The 27,051-nt window shown below is 46.4% G+C and overlaps 1 protein-coding gene across 2 annotated transcripts in view; it reads right to left on the minus strand.

Annotated features, from left to right (window-relative positions):
• Nucleotides 1-27,051, minus strand: part of CAPN5 (calpain 5) — a 75,765-nt gene that overhangs the window by 38,380 nt on the left and 10,334 nt on the right. The window contains exons 1-2 of one of the 2 annotated variants that reach the window (XM_060273922.2): nt 27,021-27,041; nt 17,068-17,245 (exon numbers count right to left, since the gene is read on the minus strand). In XM_060273922.2, coding sequence (XP_060129905.2) covers nt 17,068-17,229 — 162 coding nt within the window. In that variant the 5' untranslated portion in view covers nt 17,230-17,245; nt 27,021-27,041. Of the gene's footprint in view, nt 1-17,067; nt 17,246-27,020; nt 27,042-27,051 lie in introns of those variants that run through there. The other variant, XM_035115499.3, reaches the window with a different exon arrangement.

A 27,051-nucleotide genomic window follows, 5' to 3' on the forward strand; every position in this document is an offset into this window, starting at 1 on the left:
CAATAAAAAAAAAGCATCATCTCGGCACAGAGCAGGGAACATCTGCTTAGGAAAATGCCGAGCAGGGAACCCAAGTCGCTGTTTGACCTCTCCTCCTCTGCTTTCCGGAATGTTTTGACAAAGAACATAAGTGAGCAGAGACCCAACATCAAGGGACCTAGATCAGGCTCATTTGCAGCATGTTGTATACATATGACTCTATTTCATCTGATCCACCCACTGTAATTATTAAGTTTGCAGATGATACTACCATAATGAGTCTAATTGCAGGTGGAGATGAATCAGCGTACAGAGGGGAAGTTCAAAAAGTATAAACATGGTGCTTAGAGAATAACTTGCACCTAAATATTAGTAAGGGACCCAGGTGGCGCTGTGGTTAAACCACTGAGCCTAGGGCATGCTGATCAGAAGGTCAGTGGTTCGAATCCCTGTGACAGGGTGAGCTTCCATTGCTTGGTCCCAGCTCCTGCCAACATAGCAGTTCGAAAGCACGTCAAAATGCAAGTAGATAAATAGGAACCGCTACAGCGGGAAGGTAAACGGTGTTTCCATGTGCTGCTCTGGTTTGCCAGAAGCGGCTTTGTCATGCTGGCCACATGACCTGGAAGCTATACGCCAGCTCCCTCGGCCAATAAGGCGAGATGAGCGCGCAACCCCAGAGTCGGTCACGACTGGACCTAATGGTCAGGGGTCCCTTTACCTTTAAATATTAGTAAGACAAAGGAGATGGTGTTGGACGTTTGGAGGAAGAGAGGGGAACTAGCCCCATTGTATATCTGGGGGTGTTGTGTGGAGAGAGTCTCTTTCTTTAAATTCCTGGGGGTTTGCCTTAGTGAAGACCTCACTTGGAAAAAACAATATAACTCAGGTGGTTAGGAAGGCCCAACAGAGACTCCATATTCTCAGGATCTTGCGAAAGAACAATGTTAAATAACAATTGATGATCTCCTTCTACCGGTCCACAATAGAAAGTGTCCTCTCGTATTGTATCACAGTGCGGTACGTTGGCTTGACAGCCACGGACAGAAAGTCTTTACAGAGGGTGGTGAACACGGCACATGATATCATGGGCTGTCCCCTGAGCCCGCTAGATGACATCGCAAGGGATCGTTGGCAAACTGAGGCTGGCAGTGGCCCTCCTATCCAATGCCATACAAATAAACCCCTGGGATGAATTAATTCCCAATCTAGGCCATAGTGTCTGTGGCTCTGAATGACAGAGAAGTCACTTTCCAGTACCTAACAGCAGACGCTGCAATCCAAACCACGCACCACGAATGATGAAGAAGCAAAAGTTGCCCTCTCCAAGATATTCCCTTCTAGCATAAAAACAACAACAGGAAAAACCACCACCCCCAAGTCCAATTCAATCAGACTCTTGCTGGCTTGTGTCAAAGTCTCAGGTCGCAGAACAAGACAAACAGACAAACACACAGATTGCATATTAAGTTTGGGATGCTGAGAAAGAAGGGTCTGTTTTCCATTAAGCAGGCATTACGAGAGGCAGGCTCTTCCAAGCACCGCTGCCAAGCTGGATCTCCTCCTTGGAGCCACACAAGTCAGGCTACTTGGAAGAGAAATATTACGATCCGACAGCAGCAGGGTTGTGCAGCTTTTTTGCGCTGATAGTCACTCCTACCCGACCCCCGCCACCGGCAAGGAGGGACCATATAGGCTGCCTGAATTTACTTAAGGATGTAAACCGAGCTGGCTGGATCAGGCCCAATGGCCCACCTCGTTCAGCACCCTGTTCCAAAGAGATCGCCTGTGGGAAACCAGCAAGCAGGATTCATAGAATTGTAGCATTGGAAGGGACCCCCCGAGGGTCATCTAGTCCAACCCCCTGCAATGCAGGAATCCCAACGAAAGCATCCATGACAGATGGCCATCCAACCTCTGCTTAAAAACCTCCAGAGAAGGAGAGTCCGTTCCACTGTCAAATGGTTCTTAGTGTCAGAAAGTTCTTCCTGGTGTTTAGTCAGAATCTTCTTTCTTGTAACTCGAAGCCACGGGTTCGAGTCCTACCCTCCAGAGCAGGAGGAAAGAAGCTTGCTCCATCCCCCATGTGACATCCCTTTAGATATTGAAAGATGGCCATCCTAGCTCCTCTCAGTCTCCTCTTTTCCAGGCTAAACATACCCAGTGAGAGCCAGTGTGGTGTAGTGGTTAAGAGCCGTAGACTCGTAATCTGGTGAACCGGGTTCGCGTCTCCGCTGCTCCACATGCAGCTGCTGGGTGACCTTGGGCTAGTCACACTTCACAGTGTTTGTTGTAGGGGATGAAGGGAAAGGAGAATGTTAGCCGCTTTGAGACTCCTTCGGGTAGTGATAAAGTGGGATATCAAATCCAAACTCTTCTTCTTCTTCTTCAGCTCCTTCCTTCAACCGTTCCTCATCAGGCTTGGTTTCCAGACCTTTAATCATCTTGGTTGCCCTCCTCTGCACACATTCCAGCTTGTCAACATCCTTCTTAAATTGTGGCACCCAAAATATAAATAAATAAATCGTGGCACCCAGAACTAGACACAGTATTCCAGGTGTGGTCTGACCAAGGCAGAATAGAGTGGGACTCTCATAGAATCATAGAGTTGGAAGAGGCCACAACGGCCAAGGAGTGTGGTGGAGTCTCCTTCTTTGGAGGTCTTTAAGCGGAGGCTTGACAGGCATATGTCAAGAATGCTTTGATGGTGTTTCCTGCTTGGCAGGGGGTTGGACTGGATGGCCCTTGTGGTCTCTTCCAACTCTATGATTCTACAGTGTCCTCGTTTCTGCACACCTGCCTGCAAACATGAATATACCTGTCTTATTTTTAAAGTAGGCTTCCGGAACCTGCTGTTAACTCTGCTCTGCTAACAGGGTTGCACACCTTGGCGGGTGTGAAATGCAGGAACTCATTTCGCTCCGGGCCTCTGATCCTCTTCTTTGCTTTCATCCATGCATGAAACCACTCAAATTAACACCCTTCGCTTGGCTGAGCCGTGCGGCTTTGCTGATAACGCTGCTCTGCTTTCGTGGCTGTGCAACGTCTCACCTTGGCTTCTCTCTCGCAGGCAAGGCATGCACCGCTGAACGGCAAAAGCATGTTCGGCACACCCTCAATTAGCAGCAATGTGCCCTCCTCCCCACATCGAGGTCCACGAACGACCTTCACACTCAGGACACCGAGCTCGCCTTGCCAGCAAATGCAACTGCAGCCGTTTGGTCTGAGCTGTCGATAAGGCCCAGATTTACATCACAGAATTGTAGAATCGTCAAGCTGGAAGGGAGCCAAGAGGTCATCTAGCCCAACCCCCGGCAATGCAGGAATCACAGGCTCAGTCCACTAAATTTTTCCCTTTGAAAAACAGCCTGGGGTTCCCCCAAACAAGTCATTTTGTAATGATGGTGTTACAACCTTGGTGGATCACGGGGTGGCTGTAGACGTAGCGTATCTTGTTTTCAGTAAGGCTTTTGACAAAGCCCCCCGTGATATTCTTGTGAACAAGCTGGCAAAATGTGGGTTGATTTGTAGCTGGTTGACCGAACGAACCCAAAGAATACTCATTGATGGTTCCTCATCATCCTGTCTTATGGGCAGTGCTGCGTGTGGGAATGTTCAGGAATGTGGATGAGGAAATATTATTAAATATATCCTCTCCCAGCTTGTGTTAACAAGCTCCAAACTTAGCAGAGTAACATTCCCTTTCAATGCACAACATTGAACGGTCATACGGGTTTGCTTAAACCTCTACAATAAAGTATATTTCCTGGATTTTCCCCTTTATCCCACTAAAAAGAAAAGGCACAACACAGTGCTCTTTTAAAAGTATAAAAAGAGTTTACTTACAAGCTTCTTGAGATACAGCACAACTCAAGAGGTAAACTAGCTTAGATAAAAGTAGTATATACATGTGAAGTACACTTATATGAAGTGAGACTCCATTTCCTCTCTCTCTTGGCTGGAAGCCTAGAGAGTGTCTCCTCACTAAGATGTTGCTTGCTTGAAGTGTGTGGTCCAAGAGAGGGAAATGGCTACTGGCCAGTGAATTTATCTGCCACTTTTTCCATCTCATTTGCATGTGTGGAGGAACAGGAAACTGACCTCGTCAGGTGTTCCTCCATGTGGACACTCTAGGAACTGTTGTGAGTTGACTGCACCTGTTTACATCCCACACTGCGTACCGTACTTTTCCGTGTACAAGACTAGGTTTCCCCCCTTTAAAATCATGCTAAAAAGTGGGGGTCGTCTTATACATGCATTGGGTGGACGTTTGATTGGTTGCTGCTGCGGCTGTCAGCAGCTATTGTGCGTTTTATTGGTTGCTGCGACAATGGGTGGTGTTGATTGGCCGAGGCTGCGGCAATTGGGCGGGCGCTTGGCGAGGGGAGAGACGAGAGGCGGTTTTAGCGACACGTGCGGGTAAGCGATTTTCCCGCCTAACAAAAGCTCAACAACCCTCGGTAACCCCCCCCCAAAAAAGCTCAACAACTCTGGGCAATCCTCCCCCGAAAAAGCTCAACAACTTTTTGCCATCTCCCCCCATTTTCTGAAATTTCAGTCCCCCAAAGTAGGGGGCATTTTATACATGGGGGCGTCTTATAGATGGGAAAGTACGGTATATCCTGCTCTAAAACAACACCCGAAAAGAATTTGGCACACAGGCTCTCTGAGCTCTCGTGCCATGAAAAGCTGAAATAGATCAGCCTCTTTAATAAAACCATGCAAACTGAACAAGTTTGCAGAACTAATGCTATAACTTTTTTCCCGGGTGCCATGGTTTCCTGCCTCTAGCTTTTGGTGGGGTGGGGGTGGGGAAGGACACTGGAAATCTGCAGATAGATCTCCCGTTCTCTGCAAAACTTCTTTTCGAAGGAGCTGAGGGACCAGATGGGGCTGGAATCGAGAGCCTGTTTTGGCTGTAGCACCGACCCTGTGGAATATCCTCTCCAAAGAGAGACATTCTGGAAGCTCCACCTACTGGATATATCAAGCATCTCATAAAAAACCTCAGCTGTTTTACCCAGGCCTTGGAGGGGATTATTCTGTCCAGTGTAGCTGATTTGGTGCTTTAAAACAGCACTTTTGATGACTTTTTCTGTTTCGTAAGCTGCATTTTATTGTATTGCATTTTGAATTCGATGCACCACAGAGTTTGGGAATCGCTGCTCTAGTGGGTGTGCAATAATGCAGTTCAGTTACAGGATAAAATCTAAACTGTAATTTACGGGCAGTCCCTACATGGCCTTGGAATGAACCAGTTATCTCCTTGGAACATCAAGTACACGGTCTGTCCCTGCATCTTTGCCTATGTAAAATGAGCAGCTCTTTCCCTGAAGGAAAACCTCTCCCAAAATTCTGCAGGTTTCTCCACCACCACACTATGACTCCTCTCTCCCCCCCTTACACACACACCTATTAATTATTATTAATTATTATTATTATTATTATTATTGATAGATAGATAGATATCTTTATTGTCATTGTCCCCTTGCGGGAACAACGAAATTACTCGGTTGCTACATCCACTCAGATAAAGCATTCCGCATAATCCAAAATTACAAAACCTAGTTAAAAACAGTAAATATAATACAAATAACAAGTAAAATAAGATGACTTCAAAGTCCAGGCTTTCCATTTAAGGCCAAAATCGCTCTAGAGAAGAAACTGTTCTTGAGACGGCTCGTTCTTGCCTGCATTGTTCTACAGTAATACCTCGGGTTACGAACGCGATCCGTTCCGGATCGCAGTTCGTAACCCGAATAGTTCGTAACCCGGACGCGATGCGCAGCGCCATTTTGCGCATGCGCGGCGAAAACACTTCCGGGTTTGCGCAGTTCGTAACCCGAACTGTTCGCAAACCGAGGTGTTCGTAACCCGAGGTACGACTGTATATCTCCGTCCCGATGGCAGGAGCTGAAAGAAATGGTGACCAGGGTGCGTTGGATCTCTTGAGATGTCTAGTGCTTTTCTATGGCACCTGGTGGTATAGATTTGTTCTAAGGTGGAGAGTGAGCAGCCAATAATGCTCTCTGCTGTTTTAATAATTCTACACAGCCCTGCTCTGTCCTGAGAAGTACAGCTTCCGTACCACACACATAAACCGTACGTGAGCACGCTCTGTATGGCACAGTGATAGAAGGCAAGCAGCAGCTTTTGTGGAAGATGGTTCTTCCTTAAAATTCTCAAAAAGTACAGTCTCTGCTGCGCCTTCTTCACAAGCCCCCTTGTATTAACACTCCAGGACAGATCCTCCTGTAACTCAATGCCTAGAAATCTAAACGTTGTTACCCTCTCCCAGGGCTTCCCAACAAAATTTTCTCGAGGACCCCTCATCGAGCCGCTATTGTGACAAGGACCCCCATTAATTCCTAATCCTAAATTAAAAAGTGAGAGCCAAATTAAGAGTCTTTTTATATTTTATATTTATACGTTTTTTACAGTTACAACAGAGTACTCCATCAGTATACAGTTAGTTTTAATTTTCTCCTAATTTATTTTTGAAAAAATCTAATGACTTACTTTTGTACTCTGGGAGCTTTGTTTCAAGATGGCGCCGGAGTTTCGCTGGTTTCATACATTCATTCGAAAGGCTTTCATAGCAAATTACACATTGAGGTTTAGGCTGTTCCTCAGGTCCAGTGACCGTAAAACCGATTTCCAAGTAATCAGAGTTATATTTTCTAATTTTTCCAGTAAGCTTAACACTGATTCAAGGGACGCCGACGATTTAGGTTCAATGGACACTGACAAGATCAGTTCGAGAGTCACTGACTTACTTGCTTGAACATCAAATGCATTATCTTCCTCTTCATCTGTAGGCCTTTGTCATTTTAACGAACCACTTTTTAACCAACGGTCCATTTTTAACTACGCGAACTGTAGCTTCCGCGAAAAACAACGCTTTGTTTACAAACACTACTGTCTTGCAAAAAGGCAGCGCGCGCCAGGGAGGAGGGAGGGGAATGGAGAAGACAGGATACCTGCGCAGTAGCGCACAAATGAAGCCGACGCACGCAAAGCATCTTGGGGAGGTGAGCGTTAGTAGAATGTGCGCGCTGCCTCTTTGCAAAACAGTAGTGTTTGTAAAGCGCCACCTAACGGCACACAGCAGAACTACTGCCTCTATCTAATTCTAGTTTTGCGCTAGACTCTGCTCATGCAGGAAGCGGCCAAAACAAAAAATCTGTTATCATACAAAATATATTTAATCTATTTTTTATTCTAATAGCATCTTGCGGAAGCCTCTGGCATAGCTCAGGGACCCCTGGGGGTCCGCGGACCACCTGTTGGGAACCACTGCCCTCTCCACACAAATGCCGTCAATCAAAAGTGGCTGGACCTCGTTCTTCTGTCTCCTAAAGTCCACCACAAGCTCCTTTGTTTTCTTTGTATTTATGAGCAAGTTATTAACTCTGCACCACTCTGTCAGCCGCTCTACCTCATCTCTATAGTCCGTTTCACCCTCCTTATCGGAGATGAGCCCGATCACGGTTGTGTCACCTGCAAATTTGACAACCCTATTTCTAGGGTGGGCAGCGACACAATCATAGGTATAAAGAGTATAAAGGAGCGGACTAAGCAGACATATTATTATTATTATTATTATTATTATTATTATTATTATTATTATTATTATTATTATTATCTGCCTTTTTCCCTAACAGGGAAAGATAAAAACAAAAACAGGTAAAAAAAAACCCACAATAATTTAAAAGCAAGTAATTAAAACACGGGACCCAGGTGGCACTGTGGGTTAAACCACTGAGCCTCTTGGGCTTGCTGATCAGAAGGTCAGTGGTTCGAATCCCTGTGACGGGGTGAGCTCCTGTTGCTCGGTCCCAGCTCCTGCCAACCTAGCAGTTCGAAAGCACGTCAAAGTGCAAGTAGATAAATAGGGACCGCTCCAGCGGGAAGGTAAACGGTGTTTCCATGTGCTGCTCTGGTTCGCCAGAAGCGGCTTTGTCATGCTGGCCACATGGCCTGGCAGCTGTACGCTGGCTCCCTCGGCCAATAACGCGAGATGAGCGCCGCAACCCCAGAGTCGGTCACGACTGGACCTAATGGTCAGGGGTCCCTTTACCTTTTTAATTAAAACACACACATATACACACACACACCTTACAAATAGTCACAATGAAAACAGCACGGCACCCATCACCAGCCGTCATTAAAAGCAGTTCATTTGCAAATGTATCAAAAAAAACACAGGGCATCCCATTTTCCCACGTGAGATCGTGACAGCCATTTTGGGTCTTGCAATCCCACCCCGAAGAAAAGCCTTTTTTCCAGGGCGAGATTATGGAGCGGGTCACATGACTCGCCTGGAAGCACGTCCTGGAAAGCGCGTGTCCCAGTTTTTGGTGTGAAAATGTTGGAAGGCGCGCAAGACGGTCTTCACCCGCTAGCAGAGGGACAACAAGGAGGGGAACTGTCTGGCTTCTCCAGGGAGGAAGTTCCAAAGTTACCTGGGAGGAGCCACCACCGAGAAGGCCCTGCCTTGCGTCCCTAACTAGCATGCCTTTGAGGGTGGTGGGGCAACGAGAAGGGCCTCCCCTAGAGATCTCAAAGGCTGGGCCGGTTCATATGAGTTAATACGGTCTCTCCCCTACCTATGGAACTACACTTGCCTTGATAAGGTAGAAGGGTGGCCCAAACTGTTAACCTTTTTAAAGTTAATCTTCCTGGGACAATGTGAGGTCTCCCAACGAAAAAGACGTGAACTGCTTTTAGCAGTTCCTAGAAACTGCCCCTCCTTCCCCTAGTGGTGGAAAATTTGCAAGATGACAAATGCGTTTGGCTTTTCCCTGCAGGGCAAAAGAAGACTTTGGTTCTTCGATTTGTATCAGCTGAGGTTCCAAGAACTGTGTTGGCTCCACGTTCTCAGGTATGTTGAAAATCCTGTTAGACCTGCAGCTGAAGGAGTGGGCAGAATCAACTGGCCCTTGTGGGAGCTCCGTGCCCACCAGGTCATCCGTATCAGTTTCTGGCCATCTTCGGGTTTAGTTTGTTTTCGCAACGTTCTCCCTTCGTTATTTCAACACCAGTATTGGCAACACTGAGCCGCTTTATGCAAGGTCAAAGGATTTGTCGCCTAGACCAGTCTAGTCCATCCAAAGGGCAAAAGGAGGTCTTCCTCACCCTTGCCAGCTCATTTTCTCCTGCCCTGGAGGGCAGGACTCGAACCCATGGCTTCAAGTTACAAGAAATGAGATTCTCCCTAAACATCAGGAAGAACTTTCCGACAGCAAGAGTTGTTTGACCGTGGAACAGACGCCCACAAGAGGTTGTGGACCTTCCTCCCTTGGAGGTATTTAAGCAGAGGCCTTCTGCAATGGATGCTTTAGCTGAGTTTCCTGCATTGCAGGGGGTTGGACTAGATGACCCTTGGGGTCCCTTCCAACTCTACAATCCTATGAATTCACCGATCATCTTCCTTCAGAACCACAATGGTGTGTGCCCAAAACCTGACACCTCATCAAATTTCAGGTGTGCTGCAGCTGAGCATCAGGAGAATCTGGGACTATCATGCAGTCCTGCCAGACTGTTCTTGGGCTTGGTGGAGAGGAGCCAGTAATTCAATCATCTGCCTTCAGCTCAGCTAACCTTATTTCAGAAGGGAGAAAGCTCAAAACGAGCTCTGGCCTAAGACGCAAAGAAAAAAATCAAATGCACTTTCTTTTTTTTAAAAGACCCCATTGATCAGCAGACATACTAAACATTAAAGGCATTGCTACGGAATTTAAGTGGCTCATCCTTCTGCAAAACCTTTTTGCAAGAAAACACCCCTCCAAGTGATGTCCTGACCACCGCTCAGTGCTAGCACAGCTCCAGCTTTGCATGGAGAAAGTCCCAGATTCGAATCCTGCAGCACCAGTTAAAAAGGATCAGGAGATCCACTGCCAAACAGAATAGACAACGCTGAGTTAGAGGGACTAATCCTGACAGCTCAAGAATGGAAGATGGCAGAATCGCCAAGGATGTGCTGTAAGGCAGGCATCCCCAAACTTTGGCCCTCCAGATGTTTGGACTACAATTCCCATCATCCCTGACCACTGGTCCTGTTAGCTAGGGATCATGGGAGCTGTAGGCCAAAACATCTGGAGGGCCGCAGTTTGGGGGTGCCTGCTGTAAGGGGAGCTGGCTTCAGACACCAGGCCTATTGGGTAGACCAGAGGTTTTCAAGCTTTTTGAGCCCATGGCTCCCTTGACCAACTATATTCTTTCTGCGGCACCCCTGTGGGGCTCAGGAGCCCAGTTATGCCACCCCTTGCCTGGAGAGCTGGCAGCCCTTCGCCCTTTTTCCGAACACCCTCCCTTGTGGAGTGTTCCCTCTGTGGAGGGCTGCTGCAACCAACAGGTGTTTGGGAGCCAGGGGCATGAGAGGGCATCAGAGGAGGGAGGGAAGGAACGAGGGACAGAGGCCAGAGTTGCCTGCAGCACCCCTGACCACCATCCAAGGCACCCCTTGTTTGAAAACCACTGGGCTAGACCAACTCTGCGTTAAAAAGATGCCCTCAAATGTGACACGAAGGCTGGCAACATCAACACTGCCATGTGAAAATGACTTTCAGGTGACCATAGCAGTGACCAGAGGAGGAAGGGCCACTGGGAGGAGAGCAGAGAGAAGAATGCCCTGGTGCATCTGCAGCAACACAACCAGACGCCTTCATCTGCCCCAGCTGCAACAAAACATGTCCCTCCTGTATCGGTCTCTACAGCCACAGCAGGCGCTGCGACTCTCCAACGGTTTGAGTTCGCCCGCAAAGGCGCACTCCATCGTCACCCGAGGCAGACGGGTGCCAGCCAACTAGTGACGATATAAAGGAGACGAAAGCAGCCGAAACAGACAGACAGACACACACACACACACCCCAAGATGGCCAGAAATAAGGGTGATCTGGTGGGAATGTGGCACGTCGCTCCCACAAGGGCCAGTTGATTCCGCCCACTCCTCCTGCTGCAGGTCTAATGGGATTTCCAACATACAGTGGTACCTCTACTTACGAATTTAATGCGTTCCGAACGCACATTCGTAAGTCGAAAAAAAATGTAAGTCGAATCCCATAGGAATGCATTGGGAGAAAAAATTCGTAAGTCTATCTAACCCTATCTAAAACTTTGTAAGTAGAAAAAATCCTATCTAAACCGCATCCAAGATGGCGGACGGAGCTCCGTTCGTAAGTAGAGTTATCATACCTGCCAAGTTGCTGTCAGAGAAATAAGGGACCGGGCCAGAAATAGCAGACCGGAAGTAGCCCTGCCGCTCGGAGCATGCTCAGAAGTGACTTTTGATGCTGCTTTGCCTAGTTCCAAAATGGCCGTCGCGCCTGAAGTCGCACTGCAGCCATTTTGGAACTGGGCAGAGCAGCATCAAAAGTCGCTTCTGAGCATGCTCCACCCAGTTCCAAAATGGCCACCGCGCCAGAATAAACCAGGGGAAAACAAAAAAAATCCGTTTTTTCAGCTAGGAACAGCTGGAAAAACGGGGATTTCCCGGGGAAAACGGGTGACTTGGCAGCTATGAGAGTTATTCGTAAGTAGAGGTACCACTGTACCTGAGAACGTGGAGCCTACACAATTCTCAGAACCTCGGCTGACCCAAAACAACACAACGCTTGCTTTTGCCCTGCGGGGAAGAGCAAAGGACATTTGTCACCGTGCAAGTTTTTCAAAACAATTTTCAAAGCGATTTCCTAGGAACGACTAAAAGCAGTTCACGTCCTTTCGTTGGGAGACCTTGCGCTGCACAACTGACCCTGGAAGATTAATTAAAGAGGTTAAGAGAGAAAGGCGATTGCAACTGTTATCAACGCCAGTGCATTTGTGGTGGAGCGGGAAATATGCTACTTTAACGATATGTTCAGAACTATCGCTGGAACCAGCTTTCCTTTATCAAAGTTCTGGTACAAGCTCGAGAAATTCAGCGATCCCTAGAAGATACTGCACACAGAGGGCCTCTGCGAATGGTCTTTTTGCAGCAAAACCTCGTGATTCTGCTGATCTTTGCCCCCCCCCCCTTTTTGCATTTTAAGAACAGTCAGCGGTGCCTAATCTTCTCCAAAGGCCCATACCTGCCAAGTTGCTGTCGGAGAAATAAGGGACCGGGCGGAAGTAGCAGGCCGGAAGTGGCGCTGCCGCCATTTTGGTACTGAGCGGAGCATGCTCAGAAGTGACTTTTGATGCTGCTTTGCCCAGTTCCAAAATGGCCGCCGTACCAGAATAAACCGGGGGAAAACAAAAAAATCTGCTTTTTCAGCTAGGAACAGCTGGAAAAACTGGGAATTCCCGGGGAATACGGGAGACTTGGCAGCTATGCAAAGGCCTGTTCTCACAACGGCCAGCCAGCTAGCCAGACAGGATCATGTTTCTCAATACCAGTCACTGGGGAACCGTAGCAGGAGTGCGCTGCCTTCCGAGTCTCTCAACACATGCTCAGAGGCCCTCTGCTCCTGAATGCCAGTTTCTGAAAGCAAAACATCAATAGCCCCAGAAATGCCACAAAATATTGTAGCCCCGGATGGACTCTGGTGAAAACTTGAAGGGAATGGCATATACTTTTATTATACCGCAAAAGGACAGCAAACAAGAAAATGGCGAAAGAAGCATTTTGACACTGATACAAGAAGACGAGTGGAAATATTTGGTGGACAGACAGGTGCTTGTTTTTCCTTAGGAACTGGCAGGATCATCGATGGGTTTATTGGGTGGTGAAAGCTTATAGGATGGGGATAGGTTGAAAAGGATAGATAAAAAATTAAAGACTGATTTATAAGGTGTGGACTAGGAAAGGTTACATATAAGAAATTTCTCGAGCTGATTTTTTTTGGGGGGGGGCGAACAGAAAGTGGGGTTAGTTGAAAATATGGGAAAGAATGAAATATGGAAATTAGATTTAAACAAGTTATATAACCCTTGGGCGGAAAGATGTAAAGGAAGGTTTGTCGTGGTAAATATTGGTTATCAATTTATAATAAATTAATAAATTTAAATAGGAGAAGTAGGAAAGTTTGGGGGGGGAAGAAGTTGAATAATGATGAGGTTAATAAATAAGGGATTAATTAAGTTAATAATTGGTTAATTAGAAAATGGTGAATAACCTGTCAAAGAGGAAATAAAATGAAATCCAGAAGGGGGATCGAGGGAAGTCACCTAATGATGTGATGAAAAATGGTTTTATATAAGAAAATAGTAGTATGTTTTTGTTTGGCTTTTTTATGTTTTGTTGGTACATTTTTTGTTGTTGTTGCATTTTTGTACTTTTAATGTTGGTTTTTATAAAATGAATAAATATTATTTGGGGGGGGGTATTGGAAGTAGCCCAGAGATTTGGAAAACCAAGTTCAAAATCACCTTGCCGTTGGTCACTGTCTCTTGGCATGATCTACCTCACAGGGTTGTTAGGGGAAAACAAGGGGAGGGGACAAAGTTAAACCACCACATGTTCCTAAGCTTCTTAGAGCAACATGTTGCCAAAACAACAGGGAACCACGTTGTCCTAAGAAATTTGGCTTCATTTTGTCCTCCTGCCTACCCAGATATCCTTAATATTTCAGAACTGTCGCCATTTTTAATCTTGCCCCACCTCCAATAATACTGTGGTCCCTCGACTTACGAACTTAATCCGTTCCGAATGCACATTCGTAGGTCAAAAAGTTCGTAAGTCGGAAAGTGGTTTCCCATAGAGGAAAACAAATATTCGGAAAAATTCGTAAGTCGAGGAAACCACATTTAAAATTCATAAGTCGAAGAAAGCGATTTAAAACCGTCAATGGTTTTCCGTTCGGATGTAGAAAAATTTGTAAGCATGCGCCCATTTCTCCCGTTCATAAGTCGAAAACTTCGGATGTCAAGTAATTCGCAAGTTGAGGGGCCACTGTAATCGTCTTTTCTTTGGCCTAACACGTAGCGCTTTTTATCTACTAGTTTATTTTTCTCTTCCTGACCAGCAGCTCCCTACACCAGCCGGGGAGCCATGCAGGTCTTCTGTACTACAACTCTAGATGCTATACTCCTATTGATGCAGCCCAGCCAATGCAATTCTGGGCTGCATCAATAGGAGTATAGCATCTAGATCTAGGGAAGTAATAGTACCACTGTATTCTGCTCTGGTCAGACCTCACCTGGAGTACTGTGTCCAGTTCTGGGCACCACAGTTCAAGGAGGATACTGACAAGCTGGAACGTGTCCAGAAGAGGGCAACCAAAATGGTCAAAGGCCTGGAAACGATGCCTTATGAGGAACGGCTTAGGGAGCTGGGTATGTTTAGCCTGGAGAAGAGAAGGTTAAGGGGTGATATGATAGCCATGTTCAAATATATAAAAGGATGTCATATAGAGGAGGGTGAAAGGTTGTTTTCTGCTGCTCCAGAGAAGCGGACATGGAGCAATGGATTCAAACTACAAGAAAGAAGATTCCACCTAAACATTAGGAAGAACTTCCTGACAGTAAGAGCTGTACGACACTGGAATTTGCTGCCAAGGAGTGTGGTGGAGTCTCCTTCTTTGGAGGTCTTTAAGCAGAGGCTTGACAGGCATATGTCCAGAATGCTTTGATGGTGTTTCCTGCTCGGCAGGGGGCTGGACTGGATGGCCCAACTCTATGATTCTATGATTCTATGAAAACCATCCTTGAGAGAAGAGAGTTTCTTCACAGCCATGTGAAACACTCCGACACACCAGTCGACAATGAGGCAAAAGGGACTCCATTTCCTCCAGCCTCCACTTTCCTCAGTGCTCCCTCTCCCATCCTTGACCAAACCAGACAATTATTGCCTTGTCCTCCTTGAAATTCAAGTGCTTTGTTCGCCTGGGCGAATTTTGCAGCTGAGGCAAAAGGAGGGGGAGGAGGAAGGAAAGAAAGAGATTCTCTCTTGAGAGATGCACGTTTATGCAGTTTGCCGGAAAGCACATCAATTCAGAAATGAAATTAAAGCGCCAAGCTCGTTTAGAGACACGCAACGGGTGCCGAAATGACCCATCCTAGGAACAGTGAGCAACTGTTTTGTATTGTGTTGCTATTAGGCCTAAGAGACTGCCTGCAAATTGAAGGAGAAGTCTTTTCCAGCTTGGTACCCTGGAGATACTAGGGACTACAACTCCCATCAGCCACAGCCAGCATGGGCAATGGTCAGGGATGGTGGAAGTATGCAGATGACACCCAGCTCTACCTCTCTTTCAAATCAGAACCAGTGAAGGCGGTGAAGGTCCTGTGTGAGTGCCTGGAGGCGGTGGGAGGATGGATGGCGGCTAACGGATTGAGGTTGAATCCTGACAAGACAGAAGTACTGCTTGTGGGGGACAGGAGGCAGGCAGGTGTGGAGGACTCCCTGGTCCTGAATGGGGTAACTGTGCCCCTGAAGGACCAGGTGTGCAGCCTGGGAGTCATTTTGGACTCACAGCTGTCCATGGAGGCGCAGGTCAATTCTGTGTCCAGGGCAGCTGTCTATCAGCTCCATCTGGTACGCAGGCTGAGACCCTACCTGGCTGCAGACTGTCTCGCCAGAGTGGTGCAAGCTCTGGTTATCTCCCACTTGGACTACTGCAATGCGCTCTACGTGGGGCTACCTTTGAAGGTGACCCGGAAACTGCAATTAATCCAGAATGCGGCAGCTAGACTAGTGACTGGGAGTGGCCGCCGGGACCACATAACACCAGTCCTGAGAGATCTACACTGGCTCCCAGTACGTTTCCGAGCACAATTCAAAGTGTTGGTACTGACCTTTAAAACCGTAAACGGACACGGTCCTGTATACCTGAAGGAGCGTTTCCACCCCCATCGTTCTGCCCGGACACTTGAGATCCAGCACCAAGGGCCTTCTGGCGGTTCCCTCCTTGTGAGAAGTGAGGTTACAGGGAACCAGACACAGGGCCTTCTCGGTAGTGGCACCCGCCCTGTGGAACGCCCTAACAGCAGATGTCAAGGCAATAAGCAACTATTTTACTTTTAGAAGACAACTGAAGGCGGGAAGTTGTTAATGTTTGATGCTATACTGTTTTTAATATTTGGTTGGAAGCCACCCACAGTGGCTGGGGAAACCCAGCCAGATAGATGGGGTATAAATAATAAATTATTATTATTATTATTATTATTATTATTATTATTATTAAATAGCAGCCAAATATTCCAAAATACCTAGGCAGGTTAAGAAAGGTGGCCCTATGGTCAGGATCCAGCATCATATCCATGTTTTAAAATATACAGTAGTATAGAAATGGAATTAATAATAATGATAATGATAATACAGTGGAACCTCGGTTTATGAACACCTCGGTTTATGAATTTTCGGTTTATGAACGCCACGGACCCATCTGGAACGGATTAATTCACTTTCCATTACTTTTAATGGGAAAGTTCGCTTCAGTTTATGAACGCTTCAGTTTATGAACAGACTTCCGGAACCAATTACACCCATGTTTCAGTTTATGAACGCTTCAGTTTAAGTACTTCGCGGACCCGTCTGGAACGGAATAATCCACTTTCCATTACTTTCAATGGAAAAGTTCGCTTCAGTTTATGAACGGTTACTCCGCAGACCATCTGGAACGGATTAATCCACTTTCCATTACTTTCAATGGGAAAGTTCGCTTCAGTTTATGAACGCTTCAGTTTATGAACAGACTTCCGGAACCAATTGTGTTCATAAACCGAGGTACCACTGTAAATTCAATGGGGCGGGTACCACCCCTAGACATTGTGGTGACCACAGCCTAGTTTTAAAAAGCCATATGGCAATTAGATTACCGTATACATCTGAATTTCTAACACTGACTGCAGAGCCCACTGTACTTTTCCGACAAATAATTTTCCACGTTGGCCTTTATGGCTTTGCACCAGCTTTGAAGGCGGCAGCTTCGAACTCCCCACCATCGCCGCCTGATGTTGTTGCAATGCCAGGGGGCGGACATGTCAAACTTCTCCCACAAGGAGTAAGGGAGACAAGGATCAGACCCAAGAAGCAGGAGCGCCCATAGTATTAGCGTATCTCCTGCACACAGACTTTCAGGACTCCCTGAACCATTTTTTCCCCCATTTCCTTTTAAAAGCATCACCGCAGCTTCACAATGCATCCCTTGCAAAGGTTCGCCTTACCTTTGGCCGTTTCCATTGCACACCTTGAATTCGCGACTTGTAGAAGAGGGAGTCGTCGTTGGCCGGGAACAAGGGGTCTTCAAAGAGGGCTTTCCTCCGCTGGCAGTCTTTCTTCAAGGCAGAGTAGCGCTGGTTCTCATACGGCTTTGCAGACGAGAACATCGTTCCCTGGCAGCCTCTGTGGGGACAGAAGGAAGAGGGGCACCACCCTTCGGTGAGAGATGGGCAGGGCCGGACTGAGGTTTGATGAGCCCCTAAGCTACTGAAGGTAATGGGGTCCTTTATAGGTCCAGCTGTCCTTTGTCAACAAAAAATTGTCGCTGTTTTTCGTGTTGAATATATGCTAGATCAGGGGTCCCCAGACTTACCCGGCTTTGGGCCGGTGCCCGCCGTGCCGATCGCGCAGCGGGCCGGAGGGCAGGGCAGTGCGCGCCCGTGCGCACACACACTTGCTGGCGCGGTGGCGCGCTTCCAGATCGGAAAAATCACCGAAAATCATTTGTGTGCATGCGTATGGGCCTCCCCCCAACCCGGAAGTGCACCGGAAATGACCTCTTCTGGGTCGGGAGAGGACCATACGCATGCGCACAAATGATTTTCGGTGCTTTTTTCCGATCTGGAAGTGTGCCACCACGCTGCGCGCCGTAAAGGCGGGCAGCGGGGGTCGTCGCGGGCCGGATTGGGAGGCCAATTGGGCCGCATCTGGCCCGTGGGCTGTAGTTTGGGAACCCCTGTGCTAGATGGTAATTTATGGACCTCATAGGTATCTCAAGCCATTTGCACATCACAAAATATGTATTTTATCAAAGTAATTGTTGAACTGAAATACAATTAAGAAGAAGTATATTAATAGTGAAATGATGATTAAGCTCTAACTTTAAATGATTGGGGGGGAACATGACTTACATCATAGGAGCCTACACAACACAAAACACTGTTGCTGTATATAGGTTTCATTTTATTTGTTTTTTATCTTGTATTTTGGAAATGTACATCCAGTTGGATTTTTTTCCTTTAAAATTTTTTTTTGGGGGGGGGGCCAAGAGAATGGGGTCCTAAGCTATAGCTTTTTTGAGAAACTGTTTTAACTGCTATAACAAGGGTGTCTGTGGACCTTAAACTGAGGCTCATAAAACAAAAAATAATATTTAGAATATACTGGACCCCATTAAATTTGTTTTAAAAAGGGCATCACCACCTGGCAAATAGAAGGGGAAGAAATGGAGGCAGTGAGAGATTTTACTTTCTTGGGCTCCTTGATCACTGCAGATGGTGACAGCAGTCACGAAATTAAAAAACGCCTGCTTCTTGGGAGAAAAGCAATGACAAACCTAGACAGCATCTTAAAAAGCAGAGACATCACCTTGCCGACAAAGGTCCGTATAGTTAAAGCTATGGTTTTCCCAGTAGTGATGTATGGAAGTGAGAGTTGGACCATAAAGAAGGCTGATCGCCGAAGAATTGATGCTTTTGAATTATGGTGCTGGAGGAGACTCTTGAGAGTCCCATGGACTGCAAGAAGATCAAACCTATCTATTCTGAAGGAAATCAGCCCTGAGTGCTCACTGGAAGGACAGATCGTGAAGCTGAGGCTCCAATACTTTGGCCACCTCATGAGAAGAGAAGAATCCTTGGAAAAGACCCTAATGTTGGGAAAGATGGAGGGCACTAGGAGAAGGGGACGACAGAGGACGAGATGGCTGGACAGTGTTCTCAAAGCTACAAACATGAGTTTGACCAAGCTGCGGGAGGCAGTGCAAGACAGGAGTGCCTGGCGTGCTATGGTCCATGGGGTCACGAAGAGTCGGACACGACTAAACGACTAAACAACAACAACAGCAGCAGCAGCAAAGGTATCTAACTGTTGGAGATGCAACAGGGATAATGCTCCTCTAAAACGTATGTTTTTTCATTGTCCTATATTGAGAATCCATGGGGTCCATGGGGTCACGAAGAGTCGGACACGACTAAACGACTAAACAACAACAACAACAATATTGAGAAAGATTCTTGGCAGAAGGTAACTGAAACCATCAAAACAGAACTGTACGTGTCAAAGGTGCTGATGTGGCTACTCTAGAGTAACGACTCCACGCGGCATAGTCTTTTTAGACTTTTATTAAGTGCTGATTATTTACAGTGCTCAGAGCGATCTATATACATGTTCACGGTGAGGTGTCAGTACCTCTGAATGGAGATTGGCGCGTTTTCTTCCAGCAAAGAAGCTTTGGGAGACCCAACCTCTTCCCCCTACGTTTTCGGCGCAATTCCGGAGTTGGGGGAATTGGCCTTCCCCCTGGGCTACCCCTTTCCTGTCCCACCTGGGTGATGGGCTCCGCAACCTTGCCTGAGCCTCGGACACCACTTCCTGATTCTCCGCTGGAGGCAGAGCTCTCCCTGCTCTCCCCAGTGCTTGGGGATGGGCTGGAACTTAAGATGGGAGGGACTTCCCTATATCCCTTGTCCCTCACAGTACGGAACGGCCTTACATTTACAGAGCAAAAGATCCTCTTGAATTATATACCCAGAACATGGAACCTTACAAAAGGACGATACGAATGGACTCTCCGTGCCCTGACAACAGCAAAAAGACTGATACTGACGAATTGGAAAAATAAAAATGCGGCTCCCTTCTACGATTGGTTTGAAGATGTATACAAACTCGCCACGTGTGAACAACCTGCATATAAACGAAGACTGTGCCATGGACAAATTCAATGATATTTGGAATCCATTCTTACAAATACTGTAATAGGTTACGGTCAGGTGAAGTACAACAACCACCTTGTAAAATATAAAGTTTTGGGGTTCCCCCCCCCCAGACACCTCAATGACTCACTAAAGCTAAAGCAGGGGTGGAGAAAGGCTGGATTCCTCTCTGAATAGTGTTTAGAGGGCCACATGTCTCTGGTGAGTGGGACCAGAGTCCAAAGTGGGAGGAGGCTTGTTTTTACGCATATTACAAGAGCCTTCGGTGCAAAGAGGCAGAAACACCAGATGTTGGTAAGTCCCGCTGAAAGAGAAAAAATGCCACTCTGTGCCCCCAGATGTTGATATTCTGCTCTGCACGGATGACACTAAGATTTAGTAGCGGTTCTTGAAAAAGCTGCTCTTTCTCCACTCACCCCCCTTTTAATTAAAAAGGCCTCCTGGATCCAAGCCAAGGACTTCCTGATTAAATACTTTCTCCCAAGAGCAGCTGGAATTTGCAGACACAGAAATGGCTTTACCCAGCCCAGAGGAAATCGGAAGACCTGTGATTTCTCCATCAGTAGGACCAAGAAGTCCAGACTCCATTTGACTTTCTGCTGCTGCTGTTTCTTCTTCTTTTTTGCATGCACAATACAAAGCCATCGCTTCCAGCTCAAATGGCTGGGCTGACCCTGAAATTTCGCTGCCCGAGACAATGGGGAAGATGGTGCCCCTCCCCTCATTCCAATAATAATAATAATAATAATAATAATAATAATAATAATATTTATACCCCTCCCATCTGGCAGGGTTTCCCCAGCCACTCTGGGTGGCTCCCAACAGAATATTAAAGACAATAAAACATCAAACATTAAAAAGCTCCCTAAACAGAGCTGCCTTCGGATGTCTTCTAAAAGTCAGTTGTTTATTTCCTTGACATCTGGTGCCACCACCGAAAAGGCCCTCTGCCTGGTTCCCTGTAACCTCACTTCTTGCAGTGAGGGAACTGCCAGAAGGCCCTTGGAGCTGGACCTCAGTGTCCGGGCTGAATGATGGGGGTGGAGATGCTCCTTCAGGTATCCAGGGCCAAAGCCATTTAGGGCTTTAAAGGTCAGCACCAACACTTTGAATTGTGCTCAGAAACGTACTGGGAGCCAATGTAGATCAGGTCTTTCAGGACCGGTGTTATGTGGTCTCGGCAGCCCCTCCCAGTCACCGGTCTAGCTGCTGCATTCTGGGTTAGTTGTAGTTTCTGAGTCACCTTCAAAGTTAGCTCCACGTAGAGCGCATTGCAGTAGTCCAAGTGAGAGATACCCAGAGCATGCACCACTCTGGCAAGACAGTCGGCAGGCATGTAGGGTCTCATCCTGCGTACCAGATGGAGCTGGTAGACAGCCATCTTGGAGACGGAAGGCGACCAATCTGACAAGTGATCCTGTTCCCAAACTGGTGATGAGGCAGCATCCTTCACCTTGCGGAGGGCAGAAAAGTGGCGTCCGGAGCACAGAGGGTGTCACAGACTGGTTGGACGCAGAGGAAGGGTGGGGGGCACCGGCTGGGGAACCCCCAAGGGGGAAAGGTCCAGGGCTTGGGGAGTGGTGGTGGGACCACAATGAGTGGTCAGAGGGAGAAGATCGAGAAGAGGAGGCGCCGGAAGCTGAAGAAGTAACAGGGTTTAGTGAGCAGGGCAAGTCTGTGGCAGAGAGAACTTCAGAATCAGAGGCAGAAGCAGAGGCTGGAGAGGAAGAGGACCAAGAGGCAGAGTTAAGCCTGGCTGGTGAAGATGCCAGGGAGTCTCCCCCTCCTGCTGCAACAAGCTCCCCTCCCCCTTGGGTCTCCCAGTACCAGGAGAGGTATGAAGAGGGAGGAGGAGAGGTGGGCTGCAAGCAGGCACAGTCTCAAAAGGACCTGGGGGAGGAGGAGACTTAGGGAGCTGTGGGAAGTTCGGGACCTTCAGTCTCTGCAGCTGCCTCATAGGGGCAAGATCTACCGGGAAGAGGTGCTGTGCTCACTAAGCCTAGCAGCAGATCCTATAGCTTCTAATAAAGAGTTAACTTCACTTACTCTGTGTGATTTATTGCTTACTTATCCTCACAGAGGGCAAGCCATGGGGTACCCACATCTAGGGATAGAAGAAGGCATACGTTGTTTTCCATTCCATCCCAATCTCAAGCAGCACTGTTTCTGTTCTGCTGCAGTCCATCTTCCACCCAAAACAATATTATTCATCTTGCGCAAGGTTTCCACTGATGGATTCTGACCAAACATACAGCTTTCCAAAATATATAGTTAATATTGGTTTTCCCCCCCTATTGTGCATTTCCCCCTTTTCTGCTTTTCTTTTCTTGTTAATGTTAATTTGGCCAAACAGCCAACGAATCTGGACTGTGCAATTTGTCCAGCACCTTAAAAATCACCCAAACTAGAATGACATTGACAGTCCATGTGCAACTTGCAAGGCTCTGGTGCAAGAATAAAAAAATTGCATCCCATTTTGAAGCACAAAGTGGTAACAAGCAGTCAGGATACAGGCCTAAGGAGCATGAGCCTAGGTGGAGAAAAGTAAAAATTGATTCCCGAAGAGGTTTGGGGGTAGACTCAGGACAAGAAAGCGAGGGGCTTTGCAAGGAATCTGAAATCCTCATATTGATTTGAAGCAAACCAGCCTAGTGTCTGCCGTGAATATCCTGCCTTAATAATTAGATGCCCTCTAAGTATAAAAGAATTGGTTATATGGAGGACTATGAAAGTTATTCATTTTTCTATTCATTTCCATAGAAATAAGCTGTAGTTTTCATCAGCCTTCCATTTCCAGACATGAAAAGTCCTCATTGTGTGTCTTTCTGCTTCACAAAGCGGGGGGGGGGGGGGCATGAAATGCAAATTCGAGAGAACATGCCACCCCCAGCCAGCTAATCCAAAAAGTTTCATAACAGGCCCAAGAGAACAGCGTGAATGTTTGCGCAAAAGCCTCGGATAAAACCGCTGGCTGCTTCTGAAGCCCTATGCAGCAGTTTAAGTGAATGCAGATTGTTACAACTGGAAAGTTTAAAACCTTGGCCAGATATTTTATTCAGGCTCCGGGTCATGTGAATACTGCAACTGCCCGACAGAAAATTGTTAGATAGCACCCCCAATTTGCAAAAATAAAAGAGTATACAGTGGGACCTCAACTTACGAACTACTCGACATCCGATGTTTTCGACCTGCGAGCGGGGAAAGTGGCCACACGCTTACGATTTTTCCGACATCCGAACGGAAAACCCGTTCGTGGCTAGATGCGGTTTCCTCGACTTACGAATTTTTCTGTTTCCAATGCATTCTTATGGGAAACCGCGTTTCCTATGGGAAATTCGACTTACGAAGTTTTCGACCTACGAGTGTGCATTCGGAACGGATTAAATTCGTAAGTCGAGGTCCCACTGTACATTTTGACACTTGCACTCGTCACAGCCCTGAGCTTCCCAGTACAAGCTCACCGTGGAAGAAAAATGAACGAAGACATTCCCCAAAAGGATCCTCGATGGGCACACTGCCTGCCTACCATTGTGCAAGAAGGAGTCTTGATCCAATAAAGCAATGAGCCCTCCAGTGTCTTCTCCATTTCTCAAGGTTTCGGGGCTTGGGAAACTTTTGCTTCTACCCTGTTTCTCCGAAAATAAGACGTAGCCATAAAATAAACCATAGCAGGATTTTTAAGCATTCAAGGAATATAAGCCACACCCCAAAAATAAGCCATAGTGATAGGCAGTTTAACCTTGTAGGTTAAACTGTACCATACTTAATTTAAAAAAACCAAGACATCCCCTGAAAATAAGCCATTGTGTTTTGTTTTGTTTTGTTTTGTGTTTTGTTTTGTTTTTAGGAAAAATAAATATCAGACGATGTCTTTTTTTTCGGAGAAACACTGTATGAAAGGCCAGTGACCTACAATGGTGGCCGCAGAAAACAGCAGCTGGAATTTGCAGGTGGCGCTGTGGTTAAACCACTGAGCCTAGGGCTTGCTGATCAGAAGGTCGGCGGTTCGAATCCCTGTGACGGGGTGAGCTCCCGTTGCTCGGTCCCAGCTCCTGCCAACCTAGCAGTTCGAAAGCATGTCAAAATGCAAGTTTCCATGTGCTGCTCTGGTTTGCCAGAAGCGGCTTTGTCATGCTGGCCACATGACCTGGAAGCTATATGCCGGCTCCCTCGGCCAATAATGCGAGATGAGTGCGCAACCCCAGAGTCGATCACGACTGGACCTAATGGTCAGGGGTCCCTTTACCTTTACCTTAAGCCCAAGCACATGGAAACGGTCGTACTTTGCTATATTAGTGGCTGTTGCCACTGCCTGCCTTGAACAACACGGATCACAGGTTTAACTTGGCAACTAATAAGTTAAAGAATAGCCCTGCTGGAGGTACTTCTACAGTGCTACCTTGGTTCTCAAACGCCTTGGTTCCCAAACACCGAAAACCCAGAAGTAAGTGTCCTGGTCTTCAAACATTTTTGGGAAGCCAAACATCCGGTGCGGCTGAGAGCTATTGTTTCCGGGGCACCTGCAGCAATCAGAAGCCACGCCTTGGTTTTCGAACAGTTCGGAAGTCAAACAGACTTTCGGAACGGATTAAGTTTGGCGCTTTTGTTCTTGCTACTTATTTTGCGTTTTTGTTTCTGAGGCTTTTTCGGTTCATTTGTTTTTGTGGCTGTGTGGAACCCAGTTCAGCTACTGATTGATTGGTTGATGGTGTGACTGAGGAAATGGATAAAAGCCCCCCCATCCAAACAATGACTATCATCAGTGCAGGGAAGAAGAAAAAATGCAATTTTTAATTTTTATCATCTACAATACTGTCTTATTTATTTTATAGTACAGTACATTGATTATTGCTTTCCTTTTATGGAGCAATGGTCTCATTAGATAGTAATATTCATGTTAAGTTGCTGTTTTAGGGGTTGTTTTTTCAAAGTCTGGAACGGATTAATCCGTTTTGCATTCCTTTCTTTGGGAAAGCGTGCCTTGGTTTTTGTTTTGGAACGCTTTGGTTTTGGAGCAGACTTTCGGAATGGATTCACTTTGAGAACCAAGGTACCACTGTGTGATATCGTGAACCTCCTGTATGATGGGTGTGTATTTTAATGAACTGAATCTAGTGAAAGATTATGCGTCATTGGGAGTGAGTGTGTGTGAACTTAAGAGTGTTTAGCTTAACTTTCTTTTTTCTTTTTTCCCAAATATATTTATTAATTTTATAAAACTGAAACAAGAAAAAAGCAAACATAAAAAACCCAAAAATACAAGAAAGAATCGCAAAACATAAAAATACAAAATACACATTACAAAAAGAAAAAAGAACCATATTAAATCACTCATATGTCTTAACATCCTTGACTTCCTCAAATCCCTCCTTTCTGCTTTTCATTATACAGTGGTGCCTCACTTAACGAATGCCCTGCTTAACAAAATTTCCGCTTAACGAAAGGTTTTTTCTAGCAGAGGTTGCCTCGCTAGACGAATGCGTTTTATGAAAAATTCGTCTAGCGAATCGCAGTTTCCCATAGGAATGCATTGAAATTCAATTAATGCGTTCCTATGGGCAAAAATAAATTAAAAAACAATTCAATGCATTCCTATGGGATTCGCTAGACGAATTTTTCGTTATAAGAAAAGACCTGTGGAACGAATTAATTTCGTCTAGCAAGGCACCACTGTATATCATCCTTAGTAATTTCTATATCATGCTTCAATTATCTTGTTATGACCTTAACTAGCAAATTTCTATATTATACAATCTTTCTAGTTGTATGGTTGTAATTCCCAATATTGCTCTCTTTCCCTCTAGTGGGATAGGAGAGCTGGGGGAAAGAAATCACACCTGGCAACCAATACATGGGTAGACAAGTCTACAAAGCCCAGGACACAATTCTTCATGGCCCTCTAGCAGCTATGGTGGCTCCTTTGCCAGAAGTAATGTATTGAGCGTTAACTCTGAAACCACAGTTCCTGAACACCTTGGAAGCCGAACGTCCGGCGCGGCTTCCGATTGGCTTCAGGAATCTCCAGCAGCCAATCGGAAGCCGCACCTCGGTTCCCGAACCGTTCTGGGAGTCAAACGGACTCCCAGAATGGATTACGTTCTGGAACCACGGTCCCACTGCACTCGATTCTGACCAAACAAAACCTCCTGGCGTATATTTTGCTCTAGGAGGCTTGGTTTGGTCAGAATCCGACTCGTGCCACAGCGAAGAAGCCGAAAACGTACGTCTTTTGGTCAAGCCAAAACAGGACAACTGGGATTGGGATCAGAAGCCAGGAAGGCTTCTGTTGCTCCATGGTGGTCACGCTTAAAACGGGGCAGTTGCACGGTATATTTAGGTCATGAGGACATTAGGAGAGCTGCACTGGATCAGGCCAATGGCCTCCCCAGCCCAGCACCCTGTTCTCACACTGGTCCTCCAGATCCCTGTGCAAAACCCAAAAAGTAGGAGCTGAACAAAGCAGCATTCTCCCCAACCACAATTCCCAGGCAACTGGTATTCAGAGGCAGACTTTGTCCAACAGTGGAGGGTAGAGAATAGCCATAGGCACAACTCGCAGGCTTAACATATAAAATAAGAACATCATACACTTAAAGAAGATTGGGAAACGTTTATCTGAGTACATGGGAAATAATTGTGTACAGCTGAAAACGCTGGCAGCCTTAAGATAAATTCAACAGTGTAAACAAGTTTGGATGGATGCAATAATGGAACAGTGAATGGTATAGTTTTTGTAAAATAGGCAGGGATTTGATATGTAAAATGAAAATGAACCATGGAAAGAGAAGAAGGGAAGTCACTGATATCTTCAGGATGTAAAAATTTGCATTTTAAATTGTAAAACAGAACGTTTTACAAAAATTAAATACAAAAAAAAAGAGAGAATAGCCATCCATCATGGCTAGGATATGACTCTAGACTGGATGCAAATTAAGCATATAAACATGAATAAAGCTTATTGGTATTAGTATTAGTATTTGCTGGCTGAAGTTAGCTCACAACTAACAAGCCCCACATTTCGCCCTTTCTCTCCACAGTAGGCTTGTATTTCTTTAAGCCATAAGAAAGTGTTGGGAGGGAGATGCAATCATTTATTTGCTCATTTGTTCATTTGCTCAGCCACGGCTGCAAATATTGCCGTTCCGATCTGCAGCAAAGCAGAGACTGCTCCGGATTGCCGAAACCTGGAGGCTCCCCGTTCCCTCCTTTTAGTCAAACACGGGTCAACAAAGGTGGAAACTTACAGTGTACACAAGAGGGACAGGTTCTCTGTGT

This window comes from Zootoca vivipara, chromosome 4, assembly GCF_965207765.1.
Source record: "Zootoca vivipara chromosome 4, rZooViv2.hap1.1, whole genome shotgun sequence".
Lineage (NCBI taxonomy): Eukaryota > Metazoa > Chordata > Lepidosauria > Squamata > Lacertidae > Zootoca > Zootoca vivipara.